The 24,086-nt window shown below is 50.4% G+C and overlaps 1 protein-coding gene across 18 annotated transcripts in view; it reads left to right on the forward strand.

Moving 5' to 3' along the window:
* ATXN1 (ataxin 1) overlaps positions 1-23,058 on the forward strand; it is a 351,766-nt gene extending 328,708 nt beyond the window's left edge. For all 18 annotated transcript variants that reach the window (XM_061994524.1, XM_061994533.1, XM_061994525.1 and 15 more), the window contains 2 exons: positions 14,854-16,888; positions 22,155-23,058. In XM_061994524.1, coding sequence (XP_061850508.1) covers positions 15,014-16,888; positions 22,155-22,685 — 2,406 coding nt within the window. In that variant the 5' untranslated portion in view covers positions 14,854-15,013 and the 3' untranslated portion in view covers positions 22,686-23,058. The remainder of the gene's footprint in view (positions 1-14,853; positions 16,889-22,154) is intronic.
* Positions 23,059-24,086: the final 1,028 nt, after the last annotated feature.

Consider the following 24,086-nt stretch of genomic DNA (forward strand, 5'->3'; position numbering starts at 1 on the left):
CAATTCAGCAGACAGGCCAGTGGTTCTCCTCCCTCTCTTTCTTCTTTTCCCTCTCTTTACCATCTCAACCCAGCTGTACATCAGAGAAGGTACTGTGCTGTTCCAGCAGCAGTCTGAGCCAAAAGGACAGATTTTTGCAGGCAGAATTGGACCCTTGGGGAGCGAGTTGAATGATGCCATCACAGAAGAAGAAAGACTCTTTTTTTCCAGTACAAATCATGGGTTTTTGCCAGGCAAGAGCAAGAATGTGAATTTTCACATACATGGGTAGTCAACCTGGCAATGTTTCAAAATGCTTGGGTGGGTCTCACCCCAGTAAGGAAGAGTTTAATCTAATTAGAAAGCAGAGCTAAGAAGAAATGATATTTCTGCCCGTGGGAATTTCCCAGATCTCAAAGAAATGTCTCATTCTAGAATGGAAGGAAGACTTGAAAAGCTGAGATACAGTTAAAATCAGGCAATAGGTAAAGGTGTTTGACAAAACTGTCCAGCAAAGCCTATAGCTTTCTGTCCTAGCTAAAAGATAGTTTCATGTCAAGCTAAATTTCTCTTGCATTTTTAAATGGCACCTCCAATCAAGTGATTAAAACAAACCTTCATTTTGGGCCCAGCAAATGAACTTGTATTTTAAATATATATATATATAACTGAGGAAATATTTAAAAGGAATTCCAGCAGTTTTCCCCACCTGTCAATATATTCAAACAGTTTTGCTTCCCAAGAGGTTTAGATTTGAAAACAAGCATTTCCTAATGTCATTTTTCCTTGGAAAATTCCTGTCACTCCTGTTAGAAACCATTAGTTCTTACTTTAATTTTAGCCCAAGGGCAATGGTGACCATGTAGCTGGTTTCAGTTTTAGTTACACTAGCCTTATTGCAGAGGATTGTCACAAAGGTTCATCTTCCTCAGGAGCTGAATGAGTTTGTGACCGATGGTGTTGTTTTAACCACCCTGGTTTTGTGATCTCGTGGTTGTTCCATGTTTTTCTAACAGCTGTTGTACCAAAGAGATTATGTGTCATCCATCCATTGCAGTAATTATTCCACATATCTAAGAAAGCATCACATTCATTCATAAACCCAAGGAGGAGGAAAGACAGGAGAAAGAGCATTATATTCCATATCTACCATGAGGAATCAGAAAGTCAAACACCACATGAAAAAAGAAACCAAACCAGATTAACAGATGTAAAATCATCATGCCTTTGAAAGGAGAACTCAGGCAGAGAGGAGTGGTAAACAGGTCAGATGCTGGAGAGTTACACTGTCAATAAAACCTTTTTGCCATAGGAATGGGGATGGTGGGTAATGTCCCCGTGGCTGAGGGATGGGATGTATCACAACTATCACTTGGAAGTTCACCAATTAGACAGAGGGTGTCTCTGTGAGCAGGCTTTGACTGACAGCATTCCCTGTTTGTCCTGGTTGGAGCAGATGTCTTGGTGAGATGAGGCAGTTTTTGCAACAGGCTCGCCCAGGAGCTTTCTTTGCCCAAGAAAGTCTCCCTGTTGGTTCCTGCTTTGCAGTAAGAAGGATCTGAACCTATTTGAACTCTTTTCTTCTCTAGGAGAACAGCACTTAAACGTTGATTTGAAGAGCAATGCACAAAGGTTTTGAGCACTTGGATCCCAGGCTGCATCTCTTTCCCTTCCCCTCATTTAGTTAGAGTGCTTCTGGAAGGTCTTTAGCTGACAGGGAAGCTGAAATCCTGTCGTGAGTGAGGTTGGTTAGAGAACAAGCTTTCACACTAGGGCTTGCCTCAGCCCCAGTCTGGAGCAAGCAGTTCAAAGCCCCGTAGGTAGTACCCGCTGGAACACAGTGCAAAAGGCTGCCCTGGCTTCACAGAGAGCTTTGTCAGGAGAGGATGCTGCAGGCACGAGCCAGGTTTGCTGGCCTGGGTCCAAGGAGTGCCAGTCAAATCCAGAGCTGCACCATCACCTATTTGTGCATGAAGGGATCTGCACAGCAAGTTGTACCCGCCGTGCATAACGTGGTGTAATGATTCAAAAGGTCAGCATGAGGGGTCCACTAGTGTTGAGAATAAAACTCTCAAAAGGTGAATTTCTGTGCTTAGAAAATTGTGAAGTCCTCCTTCCTTGCTGCATCCTGAGGTAAGAGACTTTAAACAAGCCACTCACTTTCGATTGCCTCTGCCCCACTTTCTAGTTCAAACAAGTGGATGCAGCTAAAAACCATCAGCTTTGATGAAGAAGAGAATCAACATTTCTGTTTCAGGCTGTGTTTGTATAAACAGGCAGCTGCTTGAATATGCTGAAGTGTGAGGAATGTGAGCAGAGAAACAGCAAAAGCGAGTGGAAATCTCTTTAAGAAATCCCACTGAATACATTGGACTGCAGTTCAGCATCTTGTGATGGTCATCATTTGTATTTACACTGTCAACACCGGGTGGATGAATGGAGCTACAATAAAGGAGATGTACAGTCTGAATCTTTCAGTGTGTGCTCGAGAAGCAATTCTGTTTCTCCAGCAAAAAAAAAAAAGATGACTTTTTCTTGGAACTGTTTTAGGGATTAGGTAAATCCCATGAGTGATGACAACAGACAGAACTGGGGCTCGCAGAAATGCGGGAGGGAAAATATAGTTGACACTTGTGAGAAGTGAACTCTGAGCTGGTGGTGTGGTTAGACACGCAAGCCTCATTTCACAGTGCTGAAGTACTGCCTGCTCCTTCTCCTGCCTTTGAATCATGAAACCTCACATTCTTTCAATGATTCTTTCAGAGGGAGAAGTGAAATGATTCATATAAAGAACCAGAGTCACTCAAACTGCATCCCTGTTTATTGATCTAAACCAAACTAGAACCTCTGCCCAAGTTTGGATTGGTTGGGATAAAATGTTCATAGTGTTCCTGGTCTGATTTTCTTCACCTACTCCCTTATGTTCCTGTCCTAATAGCCTATTTCAGAACTCAGATAGCTGCTTCTGGCGTCAAATCACACCTCACTGGCTTTTCCCGTGTGCAGAAGAGAGGCTCAGAAGGGCAAATCTCAGGTTGGTTTGTTGCTCTGACACCAGGAAAGGAGGCTGCTACTGTGAAGAAGGCTTGAGCCACTATTCCAGGCAGGAGAGGGGAAGCAAGGCATGGGCAGAGGAGGAAGGATTTGCATCATGTCTTGAATGGAGTAGTTGTATCAGGGATGCAAGACAGGGGAGGCAAAGCAAAGAAGGAGGAACCTCCAAGCTTCAGACCCCACTTAGAGCAGAGTTAGCGATAACAAAGGTGATGAAAGAGACACTGTGCCTAAGTGCTTAGGTAATTTAAAGGCCTCGAGATTGACTTTCTGGTGAGGGAGGCTGACTTGAGTGTAGAGCACTTTGAGGCTGCTTAGCTGATGTCTTACACACTCTGGAGTGCAGAAGGCCAAGGATTAAGGAACCTGTTGCATTCAGACACCTTGTAATCTCTCTTTTTTGGATTCTGTTAGAGTGAAAACATCTCGAGTATTTTTGTTTGCTAGTCAGTGATTTCTACTTCGCTGTTCACTCACTGATGAGCTGCCCATACACATAGCAAGATCTGATTCCTCAGAAACTGTGTGTTTGCTGGTCTACTGGGTGCTTAGATGTTCTTTAGTACATCCACTTAGAGAGACATTCAAGAGGGGATCTAGGAGTTAACCATCGGCTTCTGTGGTACGATCAGAGGAAGAGTCAGGGTCAGAGTCGTGGGTGTTGGTTTGGGGTCTTTCACGTGCTTTTGCTAAATGCATCTGAGCTGCTCTTTGTTAGCCTTACATGTAGAGCCCTTTCATCAAAGCCTGTCTGATTTGCCATTCCTATCGTGGTCTGTGGCAGTGGCCATAGATCTGGCTTGTGGGGTTGTTTTGTCTGAAGAGAAACTGTGACTTGGAGACTGGCTAGAGAAAAGGTGGTTGGAATTCCTACAGGGAAGATTTACGCTCTCCATAACAGAAGTTGGAGGATTGTGAGATCTGATTTGTGTCACCGGAGCAAGGTGGGGATTGTGGATGCTCTTGGGGCACGTGGGCCAGGTCTGTGGCTGAGGATTTGCACCAGGCTGTCTTGCTTTCGTCATAGCACTATAAACACTGTTTTGAAATAGTCTCAGTGCTTTGTTTTTCCATGTGAATGTTATGGACTTGCTCAGTCACCTGACATCCAGTGGGGTTTTTTTGCACAAGGCAAAATGAGATAAGGGGGAGAGATGGTGACTCCTTTCATGTTGTTGCTTGGCTTCCACTGTGGGAAAGGTGACACCTCTCCCCTTTCCTTAATGCCCAGCCTGGCTCACTGAAATTCTCCACAGTAAAGCCAGAGCTGACTCTTAAGGCCTGCTTTTAGGAACAGTCATAAAGCAGCTTTCTTCTAGTTTGCTGGGGAAACAAAATGCACTGAAAGTCATTCTGATGACAGCTAGAGGGAAGAAAGAACATTCTTTGCAAACTTACATGTCAAGCCTAAGAAAAAGCAGTACAAGAGCTGTGCAAGGGAGAGGGCTCGTTATTTGATGCTTGAATGCCACATGCCTGTAAGAAGTCTTGTGTTTACAGATGCAGGGGTCAAACAGAGATTGCCATTGTGGATTTCTCCTAACATCGGTTGTGTGGTGCTTCCACTCTTTCTTCGTTCTTCTGTTCTGCTTTGTTCTCCTCTGTCTGTATTGAGCTGAACAACATTTGTGGCATGTGCAAAGCAAAGGGTAGCAACCTTGCAGGAAAGTGAGTTGAGTTGATCCTGCCACAATTCCCTTTTTGTTTTCCCCTAAATAAGCAAATTCATTAATTAGTTCATGGCTTGGGGGAAGTGTTTCTCTCTGCTACCTGTTGGCTGGGCTGACTTACAAGGCTGCTCTCCATGATTTTGGGGAGGCTGTGGCAGAGGTGTGTGTGTGCTGGGGCTGCATGCAAAATCAATGCCCTTCTGGGCCCCTCAGTTCAAGAAGCACAGGGAGCTGCTGGAGAGAGTTCAGCACAGGGCCACCAAGATGGTGAAGGAAGTGGGACATCTCCCTTGTGATGAAAGGCTGAGGGAGCTGGGGCTCTTTAGCTTGGAGAAGACTGAGGGGTGATCTCATTAATGGTTACAAATATGTAAAGGGTGGGTGACAGGAGGATGGAGCTAGGCTGTTCTCAGTGATGGCCAGTGATAGGGCAAGGGACAATGGGTACAAGCTGTAACATAAGAGGTTGCACAGAAATACAAGGAAGAATTTCTTCCCTGTTGAGGTGAGGGAGCACTGGCAGGGGCTGCCCAGATGGGCTGTGGAGTCTCCTTCTCTGGAGACATTCCAAACCCACCTGGATGAGTTCCTGTGTGCCCTACTCTAGGTGGTCCTGCTCTGGCAGGGGGGTTGCACTGGATGAGCTTTCCAGGTCTCTCAAAATTGTGTGATTCTGTGATTGTCAAAGCATGGGGGCTGTTAGCTTACTCCTTTTCTCCCGGCGCCGTGGCTGGTGTGAGCATGCTCCTCGTGTGCCTGGCATTGGCTATTTGCCAGGTTCAGTGTAATTTTGTATTTCTTTGAATGAGTGAGTGAATGAATGAATACCTGATTAAGTTAATGAAGCTGAGCCAACGGTGGGAGGGAGCGAGCGACTTGGCTGCTGCCTGCTCCGGGAGATCTGGCAGCACATTAGACTTGCATAACGCTTTTGCAGCTCCATGCTGTGCTCGGTGTGAGCCACGAGAGAGGGCTGCAATAATTGCTCTGCTCTTCCATGGGAACCAGCTGCAGGTGATCCTTTTGTCCATTTCACTGGTGTCGGGGAGTCACTTGTCTCTGCGCCGTGGATCCCCAGTGGCAGATGGGTAAGAGGCTTTCACAGAAAGCATGCTCGTGGCTCAGTGGCTTGTACAAAAGATCCATTTGGATTTCCAAGCTGTGATTCACTGGACCCACATGTCCAATGGAGGAATGTTTTCAGTTCCTGAGTTCAAAACTCCGATATAAATAACCTTTATGGGAGCTGTGTGACTTTTATTTTCTCGTCCCTTTCCTCAGTTGTCTGGGGAAGGGGAGCAAAAGGTTTTCTTGTGTCTGTTTTTTGTAAGAAAAGTCATTTTTAAGCCCTTCCAGTTCCTCCTGAGTGCTACTTAAAGCGAGTTCTTTCTGGCAGTCCTGGATGGTACATACCTTTGTTTCTCACATGCTTAAATTAAGAGTAGTACTGGCACTGCCTGTTAGCACACCGCCTTCATTTGTCAGCGTTCCCTGCTTGAGAGCAGCGCTGATGCTTTGCATTCTTAGTTGAAATGGGTGGGGTTTTTTAATTGTAACTGGAGGCTGTGACTGTGCAGCCTGCTATGTTGCTATAAACCTGCGTTATTTCATTTGCTTGCAATTGTTTTCTGCGTTGCCTGGTCAGATGGAACAGTCAGGGCAATATCACCCCCGCTGCGCTGGCCTCAGTCAAGTGATGCTGGTGATGGATTTGGCTCTCCCTGCCCATTTTATCTCCCTGCCACGCTTCTCCTGGAGCAGGAGAGGGGGTCCTCACAAAGCTGAGTCAGAATGAGTAACTAGTCCCTTGGATCTGTGGGCTGCAGGATAGGCGTTTTGTGGAGAGAGGAGATGCAATTGGTCTGGCTTTGGGGTTTTTTCTTGCCCATGTACACACATACACACATGCCCTGACCCCTCTGATGTTGCCTGTGTTGGGATTGCCAGTTTGAAGGCCTGTGCAGGATGAGTGGGCAGTGCTGCACCCAAATGGAGCTGACCCTGGATGAAGAAGGAATAAAGCGAAAGAAAGAGCAGAGAGGTGACTGGAGGCGGGTGTTGAACTCGCTGTCAGCCTGCTGCGGTGCTGGGGGAGTGTTTGCTGCTGGCATTTCAGCTCTGGCAGTGGTGATGGTCAGTGGTCTTGATTCAGCCAGGCACCCAGTGTGTGCTGGGCCTGTGAGCCAGGGCTCTCGCAGAAATGCTTCAAGTGAAAGCTTTGCTGAATGAAGCCTGAGAGAAGGCAAGGTGTGGGGAGTCCCTTTGAGGGGCATTTAACACCAGGTCATGTTTGGCATTTCACAGGATAGCCTCATTTGCTAGCATGTGGAATCTACTAGAGAAGCAGTCAGCAGGGAGAGCATCCAAGGAAAGGCATCAAGGGTGCAGCTGACCTTTCCAAATCTGCCTCTAAAGCCTCAATCTCAGCTGTCCCCTTATCAGCCAGGCTTAAAGGTACATTCCTCCCCATGAGTGCCTGTGCTTATCTGTAAAACAGAGTTGGCTGCTACTTGCTGGTGGTACTGGCTGGATCTTCAAAGGAGTGAAACATCCCCCAGTTTCTTTCTGTGGGGGTCTTATTCGTGTCTCCTGGCAGCCAAAGCCAGGCATCTCTTTAATTCGTTCTTGCTGAGAAAGGAGAGAGTGTTAGTGAGCGCTTTCAGACACATGGAAGGAGACCTGTGTGGCATATCTGCGGTGCAAATGTGTTCATACAGGCATGACAGTTTCTGTCACAAGTTAAAACGAGCGGCGAGTGGGTGTCGCTACGTTTATAGTCACTGGTGAAATCTTCAATGGAAAGTTGTGTAGGCAGCTCCCATTGTAGCTGGGCACATTTTAGACAAATGGAAAACATCAACAAAGTAATTTGAGTGTTACAGTTGTTTATAAATTAACTCTGTCCCCTCATTTAAGATGCAGAAGTGCCTCTAGGGGATGGGGGTAATAAAGGATGTTGCTGCGCAGTATCAGGCTGGTGGAGGATGCTACCATCCCAAGCATCTTGAGTTAGTGGTCCTCATGCTGCTGGGACAGCCACCTTCAAGGCTTTAGGAGCTGGGGTTTGGCAGACCTCTGTCAGGTTGCAAAGTCTTCAGTACAACACGGTGGTAAAAGGTCGTGCTGCTGAAACGTGCACCAGTATCACACCTGGATTGGCAACTGCCTGTGGGACCACGTGGCTCAGAGTCAGCCAGAGCTGAAAGCGCAGGCCCAGACAGCCCTGGGTCATTCTTCCGTGGCTGCAAACAGAGGTGCTTCTCTTAGGGTCAGCTGAGGTGCACTTTGGGCTGTGCAACTGAAAGCCATGCGTGGTGCACACTCACATGGCTTTGCCCCAGGGCTCAGGCCCTTAGCAGTTAAACCCTCCTCCACTCTCCTCTGTGGGGGTAGAGGGCTTGAGAGTCCAGCACTTCACCCTCAAACAAAACTTTTAATTAGCTAGTCAGCTCTTGCATTTTTATCACTAGTCTTTAGCTACCTGATGCAGTTTCACAAAACTCCAGTCCGTGGTGTCACATGATGCAAGGGGAAATTCCACTTCTAGCTAAAATTGTAAGTTTCTGGTCTTGTGGGTTGCAGGGAAAAGTTAGAGACCTCGAGCCTCGAAAGAAGTTAATGAGAAAAGCAAATAACCTTCTCCATTATCATGGTAAGAAATCTGCTGTTTGTAAAGCAGAGTGATGGCCCCCGCAGCCCTACAAGACGTGGGCGTAGCTGCATCACCGTGCGTGTGCTGCCTGTCAGGGGCAGGGCATGAGGTGTCGAACACACAGGCATCCTTTCTGTTGTAGAACCAGCTGATGGCACACAGATAACCTGACAGCAGAAACCTGCAAACTCCTGGGAGTTCATTCCAGCTCTTCATTAATTCATAGAATCCTAGAATGGTGGGGGTTGGAAGGAACCTTTAGAGATCATCTAGTCCAACCCCCCTGCAGAAGCAGGGTCACCTAGATCAGGTCGCATAGGAACATGTCCAGGTGGGTCTTGAAGCCCTCCGAGGAAGGAGACCCCACAACCCCTCTGGGCAGCCTGTTCCCTAAAGTAACACTGGCACTGCGAGGGGCTGTCGCTGCTTTGCAGCTCCCCAGCACCTGACACTCACAAAATAACTCACAAAATACAGTGTAACTGCAGGGAAAGGTACCTATGGGTGGCACATGCCCTGCTTAGCCCCTGCACATTTCCCTTTATCCTCAAAATTCAGAGGCTAAGTAGCAAGAATGGATAATTAACTGCTGGAGTAGCTTTCTAGTAATCAATTTGTATCGCTTGCATTTGTGAGTATCTTGGAGTGAAGTGTATCTTATACTATTCTTCCCCTCCTAAAGTCTTCCTCTCTCAACACTGGTACCAACGCACTTGCATCATAAAGTTTCATGGGAATGTCAAGCCATTGGGCATGTCGCGTCCGGTGATGTGCTGGCTGAGCTTTGCGTGTATCGCATTTCATGTTGCACCAGAGGCTGTCTGATGCGACCAGGGAGAGGAGGGGAGGTGCAGAGGAGCTGCTTGCTCTGCAGAAACCTGTGGCAATTTGCTGTGGCAAATTCCCAGAAGTATCATAAGAGCTGCCGCTGCAGTGGACAATCTGTCTTGCAGATGCGGTGTTGATCGGGAATCTTTTTGTTTTGGGAGGAGAGTTTCAAATGTTATTAGAGGCTTTCATGTTTCTTATTAATGGATCTCTGCAGTTGGCCCTCCTGGGAAATCTGCCAGAGAGAGCTGTGAAATTGGTCGGGTTGGACAGTAAACTCCTATAGCTATTGTTGGCGTGCGCTGAGCTGAGCATGGCAAGGCTAATGAAGTCTGTAGCGGTTACGACTGTGAATGTGTAGCTGGCAGCAAGCAGGGTGTAGAACACAGGGAGGGGGAAAGCTGGTGTATAGATCTGAGCGCCAGAATGCAGCTGCGGAGCCCTCTGCAATGTGACTGTCTTCTCATCTCTCCAAACCTGCTCCTGCCAGATGCCAACCTCTTTGGAGGGGAGAGGTGGGATGAAGAGCTGTCCCTTCCCACCGATTTCCAGCACTCCCAAAATGACCTGCTCATCCTGTCGGGATTGGATCGGCTGGGTGGGTCAAAGTCAAAGGATTACTTCTTTTGGCATGCTCTCTGAATATTGACCTGATGTCGGACAGAGGGGAGACCCAGGTTTTTCATTGCAAATGAAGTGTGAGAATTTCCAGCTCATACCTGGAGGCAGAAGGTGAAAGTTGGAAGGTCGTAGTAGTTTGTGTGTTACTAAGGTCTGGGATCAAAGGAGCGTTTTGACAATAAGTGACTGGTTCCAATTGAATATTCAAGGCCACAAAGATGATTCAGGGAGTGGAGCATCTTCCTTATGATGGACGGCTGAGGGAGCTGGGGCTCTGTAGCTTGGAGAAGATGAGACTGAGGGATGATCTCAATGTTTACAAATACATTAAAGGGTGGATGTCAGGAGGATGAAGCCAGGCTGTTCTCAGTGATGGGCAGTGATAAGACAAGGGACAACAGGTACAAGCTGGAACACAAGAGGTTCCAAAGAAACACAAGGAAAAACTTGTTCCCTGTTGAGGTGAGGGAGCACTGGAAGGGGCTGCCCAGATGGGCTGTGGAGTCTCCTTCTCTGGAGACATTCCAAACCCACCAGGATGAGTTCCTGTGTGACCTACTCTAGGTGCTCCTGCTCTGGCAGGGGGGTTGGACTGGATGATCTCTCGAGGGTCCCTTCCAGCCCTTAAGATTCTGTGGTTGTCTGAATATCCTTGAAGTTGGAGGCTGATGGTTGCCTCCACAGTTGCCCTGTACAGGAAGGCAAAGGAGCAAGTGGTCTCAGCCCTTGCTCCTGGTGACACGCGTCGCTGTGAGCTTGTTGCAACTGCCAAATGTTCAGGAACCAGAGGGGACAACAACGGACCAGGTTTTTGCAGGTGTTTTTACAGACCTAAAACTGTCATGAGCTACAGCACAGGACTGCAACAAGTGCCAGTGAAAGTCCCTCCGTTTGCATAGCCAGGTGCTGATGTGGTTTGCAAGTCTGGCCCTGGTTTGTGAGGTTGGTATCAACTTCTCAGCACCCAGCGCCTCAGGCCTGGGTGGTGGGATGCAGCGTGTGACGGTGGGTTGTTTGGAGGCCTGAGCTGCTGATTTTAACCTCTGCTGCAGTGAACTCTGGGTAAATAAAGGAGATCAGCCCTTCCAGCTATAATCCAGTATCCTCTCCTGAGTTTTGAATTTATGTGATGAAATAATTAGAGGGAAAAAATACTGTTTGGGGAGAGGTACTGAGATTTGAAGTGCCTTGCAGAGAGATGCTGGAGTTTTGCATGAAAAATGCACGTCGTGAGCTCCAGTGAGCAATCCCTGTGGGACCGGAGCAAGCCCAGATGGTGACTCCTCCAAGTGATTATTTTTCTGCCTTAAGCCTTTCCAGGAATTTGAGTGTGGGCAGGCTGCCAGCGGACACTGGCTGTCCAGACACTTTAGCAATGTTCCATGTGTACTGGCTGCCAGAGATACCAAAGTCCAGCTGCTGTCCCTGATCTCTTTGTCCCCTTTACCTTCCCAGCCATAATGACACAGGCGTGCGCGCACGCACACACTCGTGTGACACACACACGCGCACACAAAGCGGGAGCAAAATACTCACCTGGTGTTTGCTGCTCACTTGTGTATCTCACAACCTGTGATTGACAGCTCTGAGGTTAAAGAGAAAGGAAACCTCAAGAGTCAGAAAAATGCTCTGGATCAAAACAGAACCCCAGGCACACAAATAACAAGCCCTGCAGCAGGCTGCAAAAGACAGGCGTTCGTCTTTCTAGGACAGCCAGCAAACAACAGTTTAACCAGCTCTTGTACCTCTTTGCCTTTGAAACACTCTGGGTTGTCTTCCTTTCGTTGCTTCCCAAGCAAAATCAGTCCTGCCTTATCTTTTACTGTTCCTGGAACTTGAATTATGCCGAAACGTAGCGGTTTGCTTTTCATTCTTGCAGTGGAAGTCGGCTGGTTTATGCTGCACGTTTGCGTTTTTGCAAATCCAGCCCCGTGTCTGCTAGAGTTCAAAGTCTCCCCGTGAAGTGCTTTGGCTTGGAAAAGTGGGGCAGTCTTCACCACGTTACAGCTCTTTCATCCCTTGTCTCCCTTAAGCTTATTCATTCCTCCTGTGCTCTCCAGATTTTGGGCAGCCCTTTTGTTACAGGCGACGGTGAAGTCAGCCATGTGAGAGATTTACACGCACAAAAAAAGCCCTGAAAGATTTAGTGTTTGGTAGTTTTTGAAGGGTGTATTAGCTTTGACTTTGTGAGGCTCCCCAAAACTCAGTGCTTCAGTGCTTTTTAGCAGAACAAAACCTGTGCTTCAGCTCCCACAGAGCGAAACTCCAGCAGGTTTCACACAGCTCCGTAGTAGTATTTTTGGTGCAGAGAAGCTGAATCCGGACACCTTGAGCTTTTGGAACAAGTAGTTTTAGGGAAGCCTGATTTGTCCATCACAGCAAAAGCTACTGTCCCTGTTTGGCCCCACGGGGACCAGCCCTCTGCTCCCAGCTTTTCCCCAGGGGAGCGTGTTTACATTCTGAGTTTGCAGCTCACGTCCATCTCCACAAGAGATTGAAGGACAGTCTCCCAGCCCAGCGCGAGATCCCCATGGCAAAGAGGGTGCACCATGTGCCCTGTGCCGTGGGCTTCCCCCCATGGTGTCCCTGGGCAACTGCCTCAGCTGGAAGCTGCTGATTTACCTGCCAAAGCCTCCCTCCCTGGGGCAGGAGGCTACAGTGAGCTAAAGTTAACCAAGGATGACTGCGCAAATGTGAGCTCGGCGCTTTTATTTTTAGTTGGACTTAAAAATCTGTAAGTCATGTGTAATATAATAATTTTAGCTGTTGCCAGGACACACTGAGCAACTGTTAGGAAGAGGAGGAAGGCCTGTGCTGATACAGCAAGGGCCCTGCCTCCTGGCTGCTCTCGTCCGGCCGCGGTCACGGTGCCGAGGCAGCGATGCCGGCGGGTCGGGGCAGGTCTGGGTAGCGGTGCTGAGCCACTGCTCAGGCGTTGCTGGCCCTTGCTCTTTTGAAGCTGCCCCGAGATCTTTTGCCCTCCCTCTCATAGAATCATACCATGGAAGGGACCTCTAGAGATCATCCAGTCCAAACCCCTGCTAAAGCAGATTCCCTTGGCTCAGGGGGCACAGGAACGTGTCCAGATGGGTTTGGAAACCTCCCGAGAAGGAGCCTCCACACCTCCCTGGGCAGCCTGGGCCAGGGCTCCCTCACCTCAGCACCAAAGGACTTTCTCCTTGTGTTTAATTGTGAAACATTTTGTGTTCCAGCTTATGTCTATCACCCCTTGTCCTGTCACTGGGCACTACAGAAAAAGATGTCACTCCATCCTCCTGACACCCACCTTTTAGGTACTTGTGTTGATGAGGTCCCCCCTCAGTCTCCTCTAGGCTAAACAGCCCTAAGGCTTGCAGCTTTTCCTCATCACAGAGATGTTCTAATCCCCTGATCATCTTTGTAGCCCTCTGCTGGACTCTCTCTAGAAGTTCCCTCTCTTGAGCTGGGAAACTGCTCTTGCCTCAAAGACCACCCCAAAATGTTGGTGCTTCCTCCCTCCTCCCAGCCCCAGCTCTGTGGCTGTTGCTGTTTCATTGCTGTTGATCAAATATTTAAACATCAGAGTAATTAACTTAAGACTGATTGTTACCAGACCATTAGAAGGCTTGGACTTTTCCTGCAGGCTTACAGCAGCATGGAGGGTCATCAATGTAAAGAGTGCTCTTAAAGATGGGTTTAATCTTAGTCTAGTATGTCTTCAAAGTACTACATATGCATATAAACATCAGGCTTATTGTTCGTTAGAAGCGAGGCAGCAGGGAAAGAAATCCCCCAAAGGAACACTACTTGCCATAAGTATCATCACTGCTGCTCAGCAGTATATAAAGGAAGAAGTAGGAAGACTTTGTTGCCTTTATGTGGCTGAAGACACCGAATTAAGCAATGCAGAGCAGAGAATGCAACTGTTTTGCTCCAGTAGCAAAATTAGCCGGACACAAAATCATGTGTTTGTGAGTTTCTATTTAGATCAGGAAACCCAAACATGCTTTTCCAGGTGATCTTGGTGAGGCATCCCCAGGGCTGAGTTTGTTCAGCGTATGGATGGGTGGCTGTGGTCGTGAGGGTGGTACATGCCACCTCCCCAGCCCGTCAGCCACAGAGAAACAGGGGTTGGATCCTTCTGGAGATGGAGACGGTGCCAGTGCTTGTCTGTGTCTGACCTGCACATAATGAGGAGCATCTCCCAGCACAGAGCCCTGACGGACACCTGGGCATGAGCTGTCAGTAACAGAGGGAGTTCAAAGCACTGGCAGGGAAAAGAAACCCCACACATTGAAATCCCTGGCTGGGAGCCATCTCTGGCTCTGGGCTGCTGCTGTAAATAGATCATGTGGCTGAGGTTTGTTACCAGGCTGGTAGATGAAGGGCACGTGTGCCTGTGTGGAGCCGTGGTGGGGAGGGGGGAGAGGGGCAGCTGCTGCCTCCGCAGTCCCATCTGCTCTGAGACGTGAAGTCACCCCACAGGTGACTCTGGGGTTCAAGGCTTCAGGAGTGACCCACCACCTTCCCTCCACACCACTAATAGCTGCTTGTTGCTAACGTAAATATTTTGTGGGGCTCCCTGCTGCGCTCTGGTCCGTGCCTTTTAGGACACGGCAGGGTGAGGACAACGTCGTTGTCAACAGCAGGGGAGGGAGAGGCTGGAAGAGCGGCCTGGACACCGCAGAGGGTTTTCCCAGAGGAAGGACAAGACAAACCTTGGGAAATAAGTGACTGCTGCTCAGTGTGGCAAGTTACGGCCAAAAAGTTTCTGATCTGCCTGAAGTTTTAACTGTTCGCCTGAGACATGCCCAGGATTTTTGCTGCTGTCAACTGCTCCTTGACATGGGGTTGGACCAGATGATCTCTAAAGGTCCCTTCCAACCCCTGCCGTTCTGTGACATGAGAGCAGCACTGCCTGACTGTTGATTAGTTTTGTTGTTTGGTTTGTTTTCTCCCCAGAGGCTTTTCTTTTTCTCCCTTGCTGTTTCGGGGTATCTGCTCATTTGTTGTCATTCCTCAGCGCTGACGATGTGACTCCCCCATCCCTTGCCCACCCTCTCGTTGCAGAATCCAGAGGAGCTGTCGGAGGATTGTGCTCACGGGGAGATGATTCCTCATGAAGTCACTGGATCCCTTGGAGAAATCAAATGTGACTTTCCATTTATCAGACTGAAACCAGAGCCAGCCAGACAGTGAAGCCAGCACAGTGGAGGGGGGACGGCGAAAGATGAAATCCAACCAAGAGCGGAGCAATGAATGCCTGCCGCCGAAGAAGCGAGAAATCCCCGCCACCAGCCTGCCTTCCGAGGTGAAGCCGGTCCTGCCGAACGACAACCACCGCGCGGATAACCTAGCATGGCTCCCCGGCACCCCCCAGGGCGGCCCGGGGGGCCGGCACCGGCCCGCGGCCACCTCAGCGCCGGAGGCGGGCTTGCAGCAGGGTTTGCACAAGTCGCTGTCTGCAGGGCCGGACTATTCCCCGCCGAGCGCACCCAGGTCCGTTCCGGCCTCCACCACTCTCCCCACGGTGTACTCGCCCGCCCTCTCCCAGTCAGGGACCCCCGTTTCCCCCGTGCAGTACACGCACCTGCAGCACACCTTCCAGTTCGTCGGGCCCCAGTACAGTGCGTCGTACACCGGCTTCATCCCCTCGCAGCTGATTTCCCCGACGGCCAACTCTGCGACCGGCACCGTGGCGGCGGCCACGGCCGTTGCGACCACTCCATCCCAGCGCTCCCAGCTGGAGGCTTATTCCACGTTGCTGGCCAGCATGAGCGGCCTAAGCCAGCAGGGACACAAGGTTGAGCCGCACCTGGTCAGGACGCCTGGGCTGATCGCCGCCGGGTCTCCTCCACCCACCCAGCAGAACCAGTACGTCCACATTTCCAGCTCTTCCCAGAGCAACGTCAGAAACGTCTCTCCTCCAACCATCCCGGTCCCCCTGCACCCCCATCAGACGGTGATCCCGCACACCCTCACGCTCGGCCCTTCCTCCCAAGTGGTGGTGCAGTACTCGGACTCGGGAGGCCATTTTGTCACTAGGGATCCCCCCAAGAAGCCCGAGAGCAGCCGGCTGCAGGCGCTGCAGGCCAAGGAGGTACTCAACGGCGAGATAGAGAAGAGCCGGAGGTACGGCATTTCGCCCTCCGCCGAGATGGGCCTCGTCAAAGCAGGCAATAAACCAGCTCCCCACCATTACGAGACCAGGCACGTGGTGGTCCACTCAAGCCCCGCCGAGTACGGCGCGCGGGATTCCTCAGGTGTCCGAGCCTCCGTCATGGTGGTCCCCAACAGCGGCACGCCCACGGCAGACATGGAGGTGCAGCAGGCCACCAGCCGCGAGACGCCCCCCTCAGCCCTCAACGACAAGGGAAGCTTGCACTTAGGGAAGCCGGCCCACCGCTCCTACGCCTTGTCTCCGCAGCAGGCTCTGGCCCACGAGGGGGTGAAGGCGGTGGCCACGCTGTCCCCTCACACCGTCATTCAGACCACCCACAGCGCCTCCGAGCAACTCCCCGTCGGGCTGCCAGCCACGGCCTTCTACGCCGGGCCCCAGCCGCCGGTGATCGGCTACCTGAGCGGCCAGCAGCAAGCCATCGGGTACCCCGGCAGCCTGCCGCAGCACCTGGTGATCCCCGGCGCGCAGTCCCTGCTGATCCCCGTCGGCAGCGCGGACGTGGAGCCGTCGGGAGTCGCGCCCGCCATCGTCACGTCGTCTCCTCAGTTCGCAGCAGTGCCTCACACCTTCGTCACCACCGCCGTCCCCAAGAGCGAGAACTTCAGCGCGGAGCCCCTCACCACACAGCCCGCCTACCAGGCCGCCATGGTGCAGGCGCAGATCCACCTGCCCGTGGTGCAGTCCATCGCCTCCCCCGCCGCCGCGCCCCCCACCCTGCCCCCTTACTTCATGAAGGGGTCGATCATCCAGCTGGCCAACGGGGAGCTGAAGAAAGTCGAGGACTTGAAAACAGAAGACTTCATCCAGAGCGCGGAAATCAGCAACGACCTGAAAATAGACTCCAGCACTGTGGAGAGGATCGAAGACAGCCATAGCCCAGGCATCGCCGTCATACAGTTTGCAGTCGGGGAGCATCGAGCACAGGTAATGGCAAGGCGTGGTGGGGAGGGGGAGTTGGGCTGGGGTGCGTGCCACGGCCCCCCCCGGGTGCAGCACATCCCCGTTGCTTTGAGTCTGTGAGGGGTTGGCTCTTCGTTGCTCACATCAGCCCATGGAACCAACTCTGGTCCAAATATCATCCCCCTCGCTGTGCCAGGGGAGCCATCTTGGATACGTACCAGGTCTGTCTTATCGCTGGAGAAGCCACAGTAAGAATTACGTGATCTTGATGGGTTTTTATGGCTTTGAAAGGAGGTTGTGGTGAGGTGAGGGTTGGACTTCTCTCCAGTTATGACAAGACAAGAGGAAACGGGCTCAAGTTGCACCAAGGGAGGTTTAGATTGGAGATTAGGAAGAACTTTCTCGCCAGGATCATTGCTAGACACTGTCCCAGGCTGCCCAGGAAGGTGGAGGAGTCCCTGTCCCTGGAGGTACTGCAAAGTCACGTTGCTGAGGGACATGGTTCAGTGGTGGGCTTGGCAGTGTGAGGTGAGGGGTTGGACTCTGATCTTAAAGGCCTTTTCCAACCACAATGGTTCTGTGGTTTGGCTATAAAACGGTGTAAGCAGTACGAGAGGGTCTAGTTTGCATTTTGATAGGTGATTTTTACCTCTCACACAGAGAGCTCAGGTTAGATTCAACTGAGATCCTAACCCTTGAGAGATAGGTAGGGCAGTGAATTTCCATGGCTTGAAAACTTGGATCTGCCTGGGAACGGCTCCATCACACACGTAAGTCACTGAGACACACTAGAGAGTTTTAGCGTGGCTTTGGTCACAGGTGATTTAAACACCTCACAGCCCACATAAACTGGGGGTTCATCTCTTTGGAAAGAGAAACCAACTAGGTGTCTGGGCAGGCTGTGCTTCTGACTGTCAGAAGAAAAGCTCTCACTTTCCAAAGGTATTTTTAGATGGAGGATGAGTTCACGCCGTTCGCACGGCGTTACCCTGCTGCTGGCCGTTTTCTGAGCTACTTCAGTTGTGCTGCGTTGAGGCTGGAGCTGTTGAGATGTACTAGATAGCATCTTGCTTCCTAGGGGTGCTCAGTTGAAATAATCTCGTGGCAAAGTCTTTTTGCTGCGAACTGCAGCATCTGCAAACATGTTGCTGTGCTGTCAGTGCTGGAGAACTGCAATGAGAGAGAGGGAGAGAGGAGCTGGACATGGACACATGTAGTAAAGCACCTCAGGCTGACAGTTTGGAGAAGAAAACCAGAAAGTGACAGTACCAAGGAGCAGATTACACAGAAAAAATCTCACAGTCAGAGCAGTGTGTGGCCTGTCCTTGCCCAACTTGTACCAAAATCCAGCACAGAGTACATCACTAGGTATATAACACATGCCCTTTCTCATGTCACACGTGCAGATTCCCTGTGTGCTGTTGTGGATCTGCACAGCTGGTAGAAGTTGGGCCTCTGGTGCTTTCAGTGTAAAGATATGACCTTTTTCTCCACTGCTTGTTGTATTTTGGTTCCTATCGGGCTTTGTGTTTAGAGGAACTGTCCTTGGATGGGGACCAGCGTCTGTGATTTGCCCTGGTACCTCGAATGCTGAGGTTTCTAAAGTAAGTCTCCCATCTATGCAGTTTTCATCTGGCTCTCCTTTCTCTCGCTGCAGCCAGGTAGCAGCAGAGGTACAAATCAGCAGGTAGCGTTTGTGTGTGGTTGGCAGATGAGGCCTTTGCAGGGAGTGGAGTGCCATCCTCTGGCAGAGCCTGAGGCTGCAAGAATCCAGGGCCAGGCACTCGGGTCTCACCCACCAAAGTGTCACCTTCTGGAGAAGCCTATCAGGAACGGGCTGACATCATCGCAACCGAAATACTCCCCCAGCTCTGTTTCCCACCGGGGACGCTTCCAGAATGGAGAGCGAGTCACGGAGAGATATGATTAGATACGGGGGTTTAATTTAGGTTTCCTGCAGATTCCAGGACTTGGGTCTCTTCCCGGATCAGCTGTGTCTCTGCATAGCAGGGACAGCTCTGACGCTTCTCCCTCGGCTGGGGCGATGGGGAGAAGGAGAGAAAGGGGGGTCATTTCTACAAGCTTGAAGTCTCAGTGAGCTCCTCCTCAGCCCGACGTGGCTGTGAGGAAGCATTTAGCCTAATTAGCAGGCATGCAGCAGTCATTACTCATTAGGGAATTGCCTGTGTGAAGCAGACTTAGTGTTCCCGTGGAAGGAACAGCGTTCAGCCAGGCTGCTTTGAGCCGTGGCACTGTGGTGCTGCTGCACTTCAGCGTATCCCGGCTCCAGAGTACAGTGGGGATGTCATCTGCATGTGCAGTGTGGCTTCACAGAGTATTTCGTGGCAGTGAAGTTTTGGTTGCAATGCATGTTTCTGGAAGGAAGGAGCTTTTGGGATGGTGTTACCAAGGGAGTGGAAGTTGTAGAGTAAGTGCCATACAAAAATAGCACTGGCTCGCTTACCTCCTCCTCCCAGGGATCTCTGGGAAGTCATTCTAATACTGATGACTTTGTATTTTCAATCTCTGTGCAAACATTAGCTGATTTCCTCACCAGCTGAGGGACAGAGGCAGGAGATTGGTTTTAGCTGAGCGTATACAACCGGACTGTAAATAGGGAAGCAGCGTGCAGCTGTGTCGTGCCGCTGCAACCCTCTGGCTGCTTCTCCCCAGCACAGCACTTGGGCACAGAGGTCAGCCCTCTTCCTTTCCTCGACTTCCAGACGCTTGGCACATCCAGATATGGAAGCCTGGAGGAAAATTAACCCACTTGAAGCTGCTTGCCTTTTCAGTGAAACAGCTGGCCTTGGCCCTGGAGGGATGCTGGGTTAGGAACAGGTCAAGTAAGTATCAGCAGGACCAGAACCCAGAGTGTAGTTGTTCCTCCTCTGCATTCAAATAGCCTGTAAAAAAAGACCCACAGACCTGCACCTCCTTGCAGTTCCACATGCTGCTATTGCAGCAACACTTCCATCATTATTACCTGTCCTTCCTCTTGCTGCCAGGAACAAGCGGAAACCACTAATTCCCCTCCATTTATATTAAGGTCGAAACACACAGGAGATGCAGAATGAGTTCCCTGAAACGCTTGCTTTCATCCCTGTGTTTCAGGTCCTAATCCTTCCTAAAGTAGAGCTTAAAAAGGAAAGGTGAACAAAGCAGTTCTTAATTCTGCTGTTTAAAAAAACCAGAATCATAGGTGCTAGAGATGGAAAAGCCCCATTAGAGCTTCTAGTTAGTAGCCCCAAATAGTTTAGTGTGTGAGTTTTTAGACCATTGTCTACTTTAGTTTTCCCTTTGTATCTCTGCACGCACACAAACCTGTTACTTTTACTCCCTACTCTCCTTTTCATCGTCTTTGGCATCATAACAGACACAGAAGGAGAGATGTTGACTCGGTTTGATGCTGCAGATGGAGATCCCTCACAGCCTTCCCCTCCTGTGATCTCCCTTGTCCCCGGGGCACAGGGGCTGCAAGCCCTTGTTCCTCGGAGCTGTGGTGTGTCTTTGGCTGTGTGTTACTGACTTTTGGGAGTGCAGCAGGTAAGAACTCACTGACCAACTCAGCAACCAGTGGTCTGCTGGACAGAGGTGGCTTCTCTTGAGAAACAGTGGGAGCAGCAGCCCCTAACCCTCAAGCCCTGGGCACCATATGTTATAATAATGATGCACCAAAGCTGGGCTAGATGCAGCCCTGGGGAGATGCCCACTCAAGTAGTCCCCATGGCACAAGGTGCTGCCTACAGCAGGGGCTTGGGCTGGATGAGCTCTGAGGGTCCCTTCCAACCCCCACCATTCTGGGATTCTGTGAACAAATGAGATCACTTATATTCAGATATTCTCCTGCCCTCTAGCCCCCACCAAATAGGGCTTACACCATCGGAACAGATCCTGCCCCACACCTGAGAAGAGCTCCAGAGGTCACGGAGACCTTGGGAGCAGAGCAGGGGATATCTGATTCCAGCATAAGCCACCCCCTTTGAGGTGCAGACATCGTTGATGTTACACACAGTTAAAAACAAGGGCCAATGTTTTTAAAAGCATTGGTCAGAATTTCCTGCCCTCGTTGTGGTGTGCTGGGGGCATTTCAGCCCTGTGGCTTGTGCTTTGCACGACCCCACGTCCAGTGTTTGCGCCCACCAACGCATTGAACGCCGGGCTGCTGACACCTGCTGAGGTAAGCTGCTGTTCAGGCCCTTCATCTTATTGGGACCTCAAGGCCCACCTGTAAGGTGAAGGAGCAGTGGATGCCCGTTGCTGGTCTGTTCTCCTGGTGATGGCAGCTATGATTAGGAAGGATTCATAACCAGATCTGGCTGTAAAGTGGAGCGAAGCAGAGGAGAAAGATGCAGTGCAGGAAGCAGAGGAAAACTACCTGAAAAGAAGCTGTAGCGAGGCAAAGGTCAGCCTGTTCTCCCTAGTAACAAGCAATAGAACAAGAGGAAATGGCCTCAAGTTGCACCAGGGGAAGTTCAGAATATGCGGAGGAATTTCTTTGCTGCAAGGATTGTCAGGCATTGGAAGGGGCTGCCCAGGGAGGTGCTGGAGTCACCGTCCCTGGAGGGGTCTCAGAGGCGGGTGGATGTTGCACCTAGGGAAACGGTCTAGTGGTTGATAGGGCTGGGACAAAGGCTGGACTCAAATCTCTTCCAGCTGAAATGATTGTATGATGATCCTCTCCTGAAGGAGTGCAGGAGGTGAACTGAACGGCACAGTGGGAAAACAGGAGCTGGGCTGGTGGCAGGATTGCTGGGGGAAGGCAGGTTTGTGCTCGCTGCTCTTACAGCTACAACTGTGTAACGTACCCATGGCCTGCCCGTGGAAATCAGGCCAGCTTCAAGCACTGGTAAGTGTCCAGAGGTGAGGGTGACATTCCTGGGGTCATTTAGGAAATGGTGTGTCAGAACTGAGCGCTTCACTTGAGCTGTCTTCTGGTGGGAAAGCGTCTCTAGCTGTGGCCGACACGCTGTTGGTACACACTGGAGTTTGCCAGATGCCAAAGGTGTTTTGCCTCTTGCAGCGGATGGAGAAAGGGTGAAGCCTGGCTCCTGCTGAGGGCTTGTGGTAAGAAATGCTGAGCTCAGAGAGACCATTAAGAGCCACGTGACGAGGACAGGCAGCCTGGTGGTCGATGTCCTGATCCTGCAGAAACCCAGTGCTGCTTTTGCCATTTCAGCTTTATCCCTCTGCCCCGTGGCGGGCTCCTGCCTGAGGGCACACGGGTGATCTCACGCTCTCCCCTCTCTCTCCCTCTCTTTTCCTCTCTCTGTTGTCCCCTCTCTTCCTGTAGGTCAGCGTGGAAGTCTTGGTAGAATACCCTTTTTTTGTATTTGGACAAGGCTGGTCATCCTGCTGTCCCGAGAGAACCAGCCAGCTCTTTGATTTGCCATGCTCCAAACTCTCGGTGGGGGACGTCTGCATATCGCTCACGCTCAAGAACCTGAAGAACGGCTCTATTAAAAAGGGCCAGCCCATGGACTCAGCTAGTATCTTGCTGAAGCATTCAAAGAACGACAGTCTAGCTGGAAGTAGACACAGGTATGCGGAGCAGGAAAACGGGATTAATCAGGGAAGTGCACAGATGTTAGCTGAGAACGGTGAACTGAAGTTTCCGGACAAAATAGGATTGCCTGCAGCACCTTTGCTCACCAAAACAGAACCCAGCAAGCCCCCGGCAACGAGGAAGAGGAGGTGGTCGGCCCCCGAAACACGGAAACTAGAGAAATCAGAAGAGGAGCCACCTTTGACTCTTCCCAAGCCTTCTTTTATTCCTCAGGAGGTTAAGATTTGCATTGAAGGTCGATCCAACGTAGGGAAGTGAAAGCTGTTTGGGGAAAAGGAAATTAGGCTATCCCTTGTCATTTTTATCCAGATTACTGTACTGTAGACTAAATAACCCAGTATTTACATGTTATCATCTTATTTTAGGTTTATGTTATAACCTTGTTGTTATAGTTGCAGCTGGTATTATGCAGGAGACTGGTGCATATGTTTTTCCACAAGTGTTTGTCAGTGACTAGGTTTATCGGGAGCTGCAGAAGGGGCAGTACCTGCTTCACACACCCTTAGTGGAAATGAATGTGTTGTCATGGCTCCTGTTTTCTAACACCTCGCGTAGGACAGGGTCCAGCTGTGATCCTCTTTTCTTTTCCTCGCTGTTCTGTTGTTTCGGTTCCCGTTACAGGGGTGTTTGTTTTGGGGGGGTGAGTGGGTGGGGGGAGGTGAGGAGAAGGGAACTGTAGCAGAGGTGTGTGTCGTGCGTGTGTGGCTGAGTGGGAGGGTGTGTGTGTGTGTGCAGTCAGTCCCGAGGAGGGGACTGTGGCTCCGTGGTGTGTTGCTGAAGAGGTTTCCTCGCCCCGGGTGGATGCTGAGGACACAGCCCATGGGTGTTACCGAAAAGGATCGGGACAGTCTGACGTTTTCAACAACAAGCCAACTCTTACTCAAGGCTCTACAGTATATATATATATATATATGTGTGTGTGTGTATATGTATATATATATTTTTCCCCCCATGGGGTCTGACTGCACTGATTTTGAATTCCTAAAGCAACTGCCACCCCAGCGTTTCCTTTGCGCTCGCTAGTGCAGTGGCACCGCCCGGAGCCAGGCCCCGGGACTCGCTGCGTGGGGACGGGCGAGTGGGCGCGTGCGTGGCTGTGCGCGGGAGGCCCCTGGCCGGGCGGCTCGGGCCTCGCTCCTGTCCCTGCGCGGCGTCAGACGAACCGAGCGGGTGACGCCATCGACATTTGCTTCCACGAGGTTTAGACGCGTGCTGCCCCTTTGAGATCACAGGCATCCATCCTTTGCAGTTCAGTTGGAGATCTTTGGGTTTTTTTTGTCTCTTAACTCTAGTACTGTTTTTAGTTCATGGTTATGGACAACTGGTGCCACTTTTTTCTTTGTTGGTTTTTTTTCTCTCTCTCAAATTTCGGTGTGACACAGGAATCCGCTGTTGAAGATGAACCTAGAATGTCTTTAAGCACTTAAAATGCTGTTCACACTTTATTACTGAGCATCCTGGTCTAACACTCAGTACGTACTGTATCTCACTTTAATCTGCTCGGAAAGCAGCAGCAAACCAACCAACCAACCAACCAATCTCTTCAACACTGTAACTACATGCAACTATGTAAAGTTTTCTCACAGGCGAGATGCTGAAAGTTTTTAATGTGGTTTTTTTTTCAAAGGGATGAATGTGAATTATTGAACTAGTATGTGA

The sequence above is a fragment of the Colius striatus genome, chromosome 4, assembly GCF_028858725.1.
Source record: "Colius striatus isolate bColStr4 chromosome 4, bColStr4.1.hap1, whole genome shotgun sequence".
Lineage (NCBI taxonomy): Eukaryota > Metazoa > Chordata > Aves > Coliiformes > Coliidae > Colius > Colius striatus.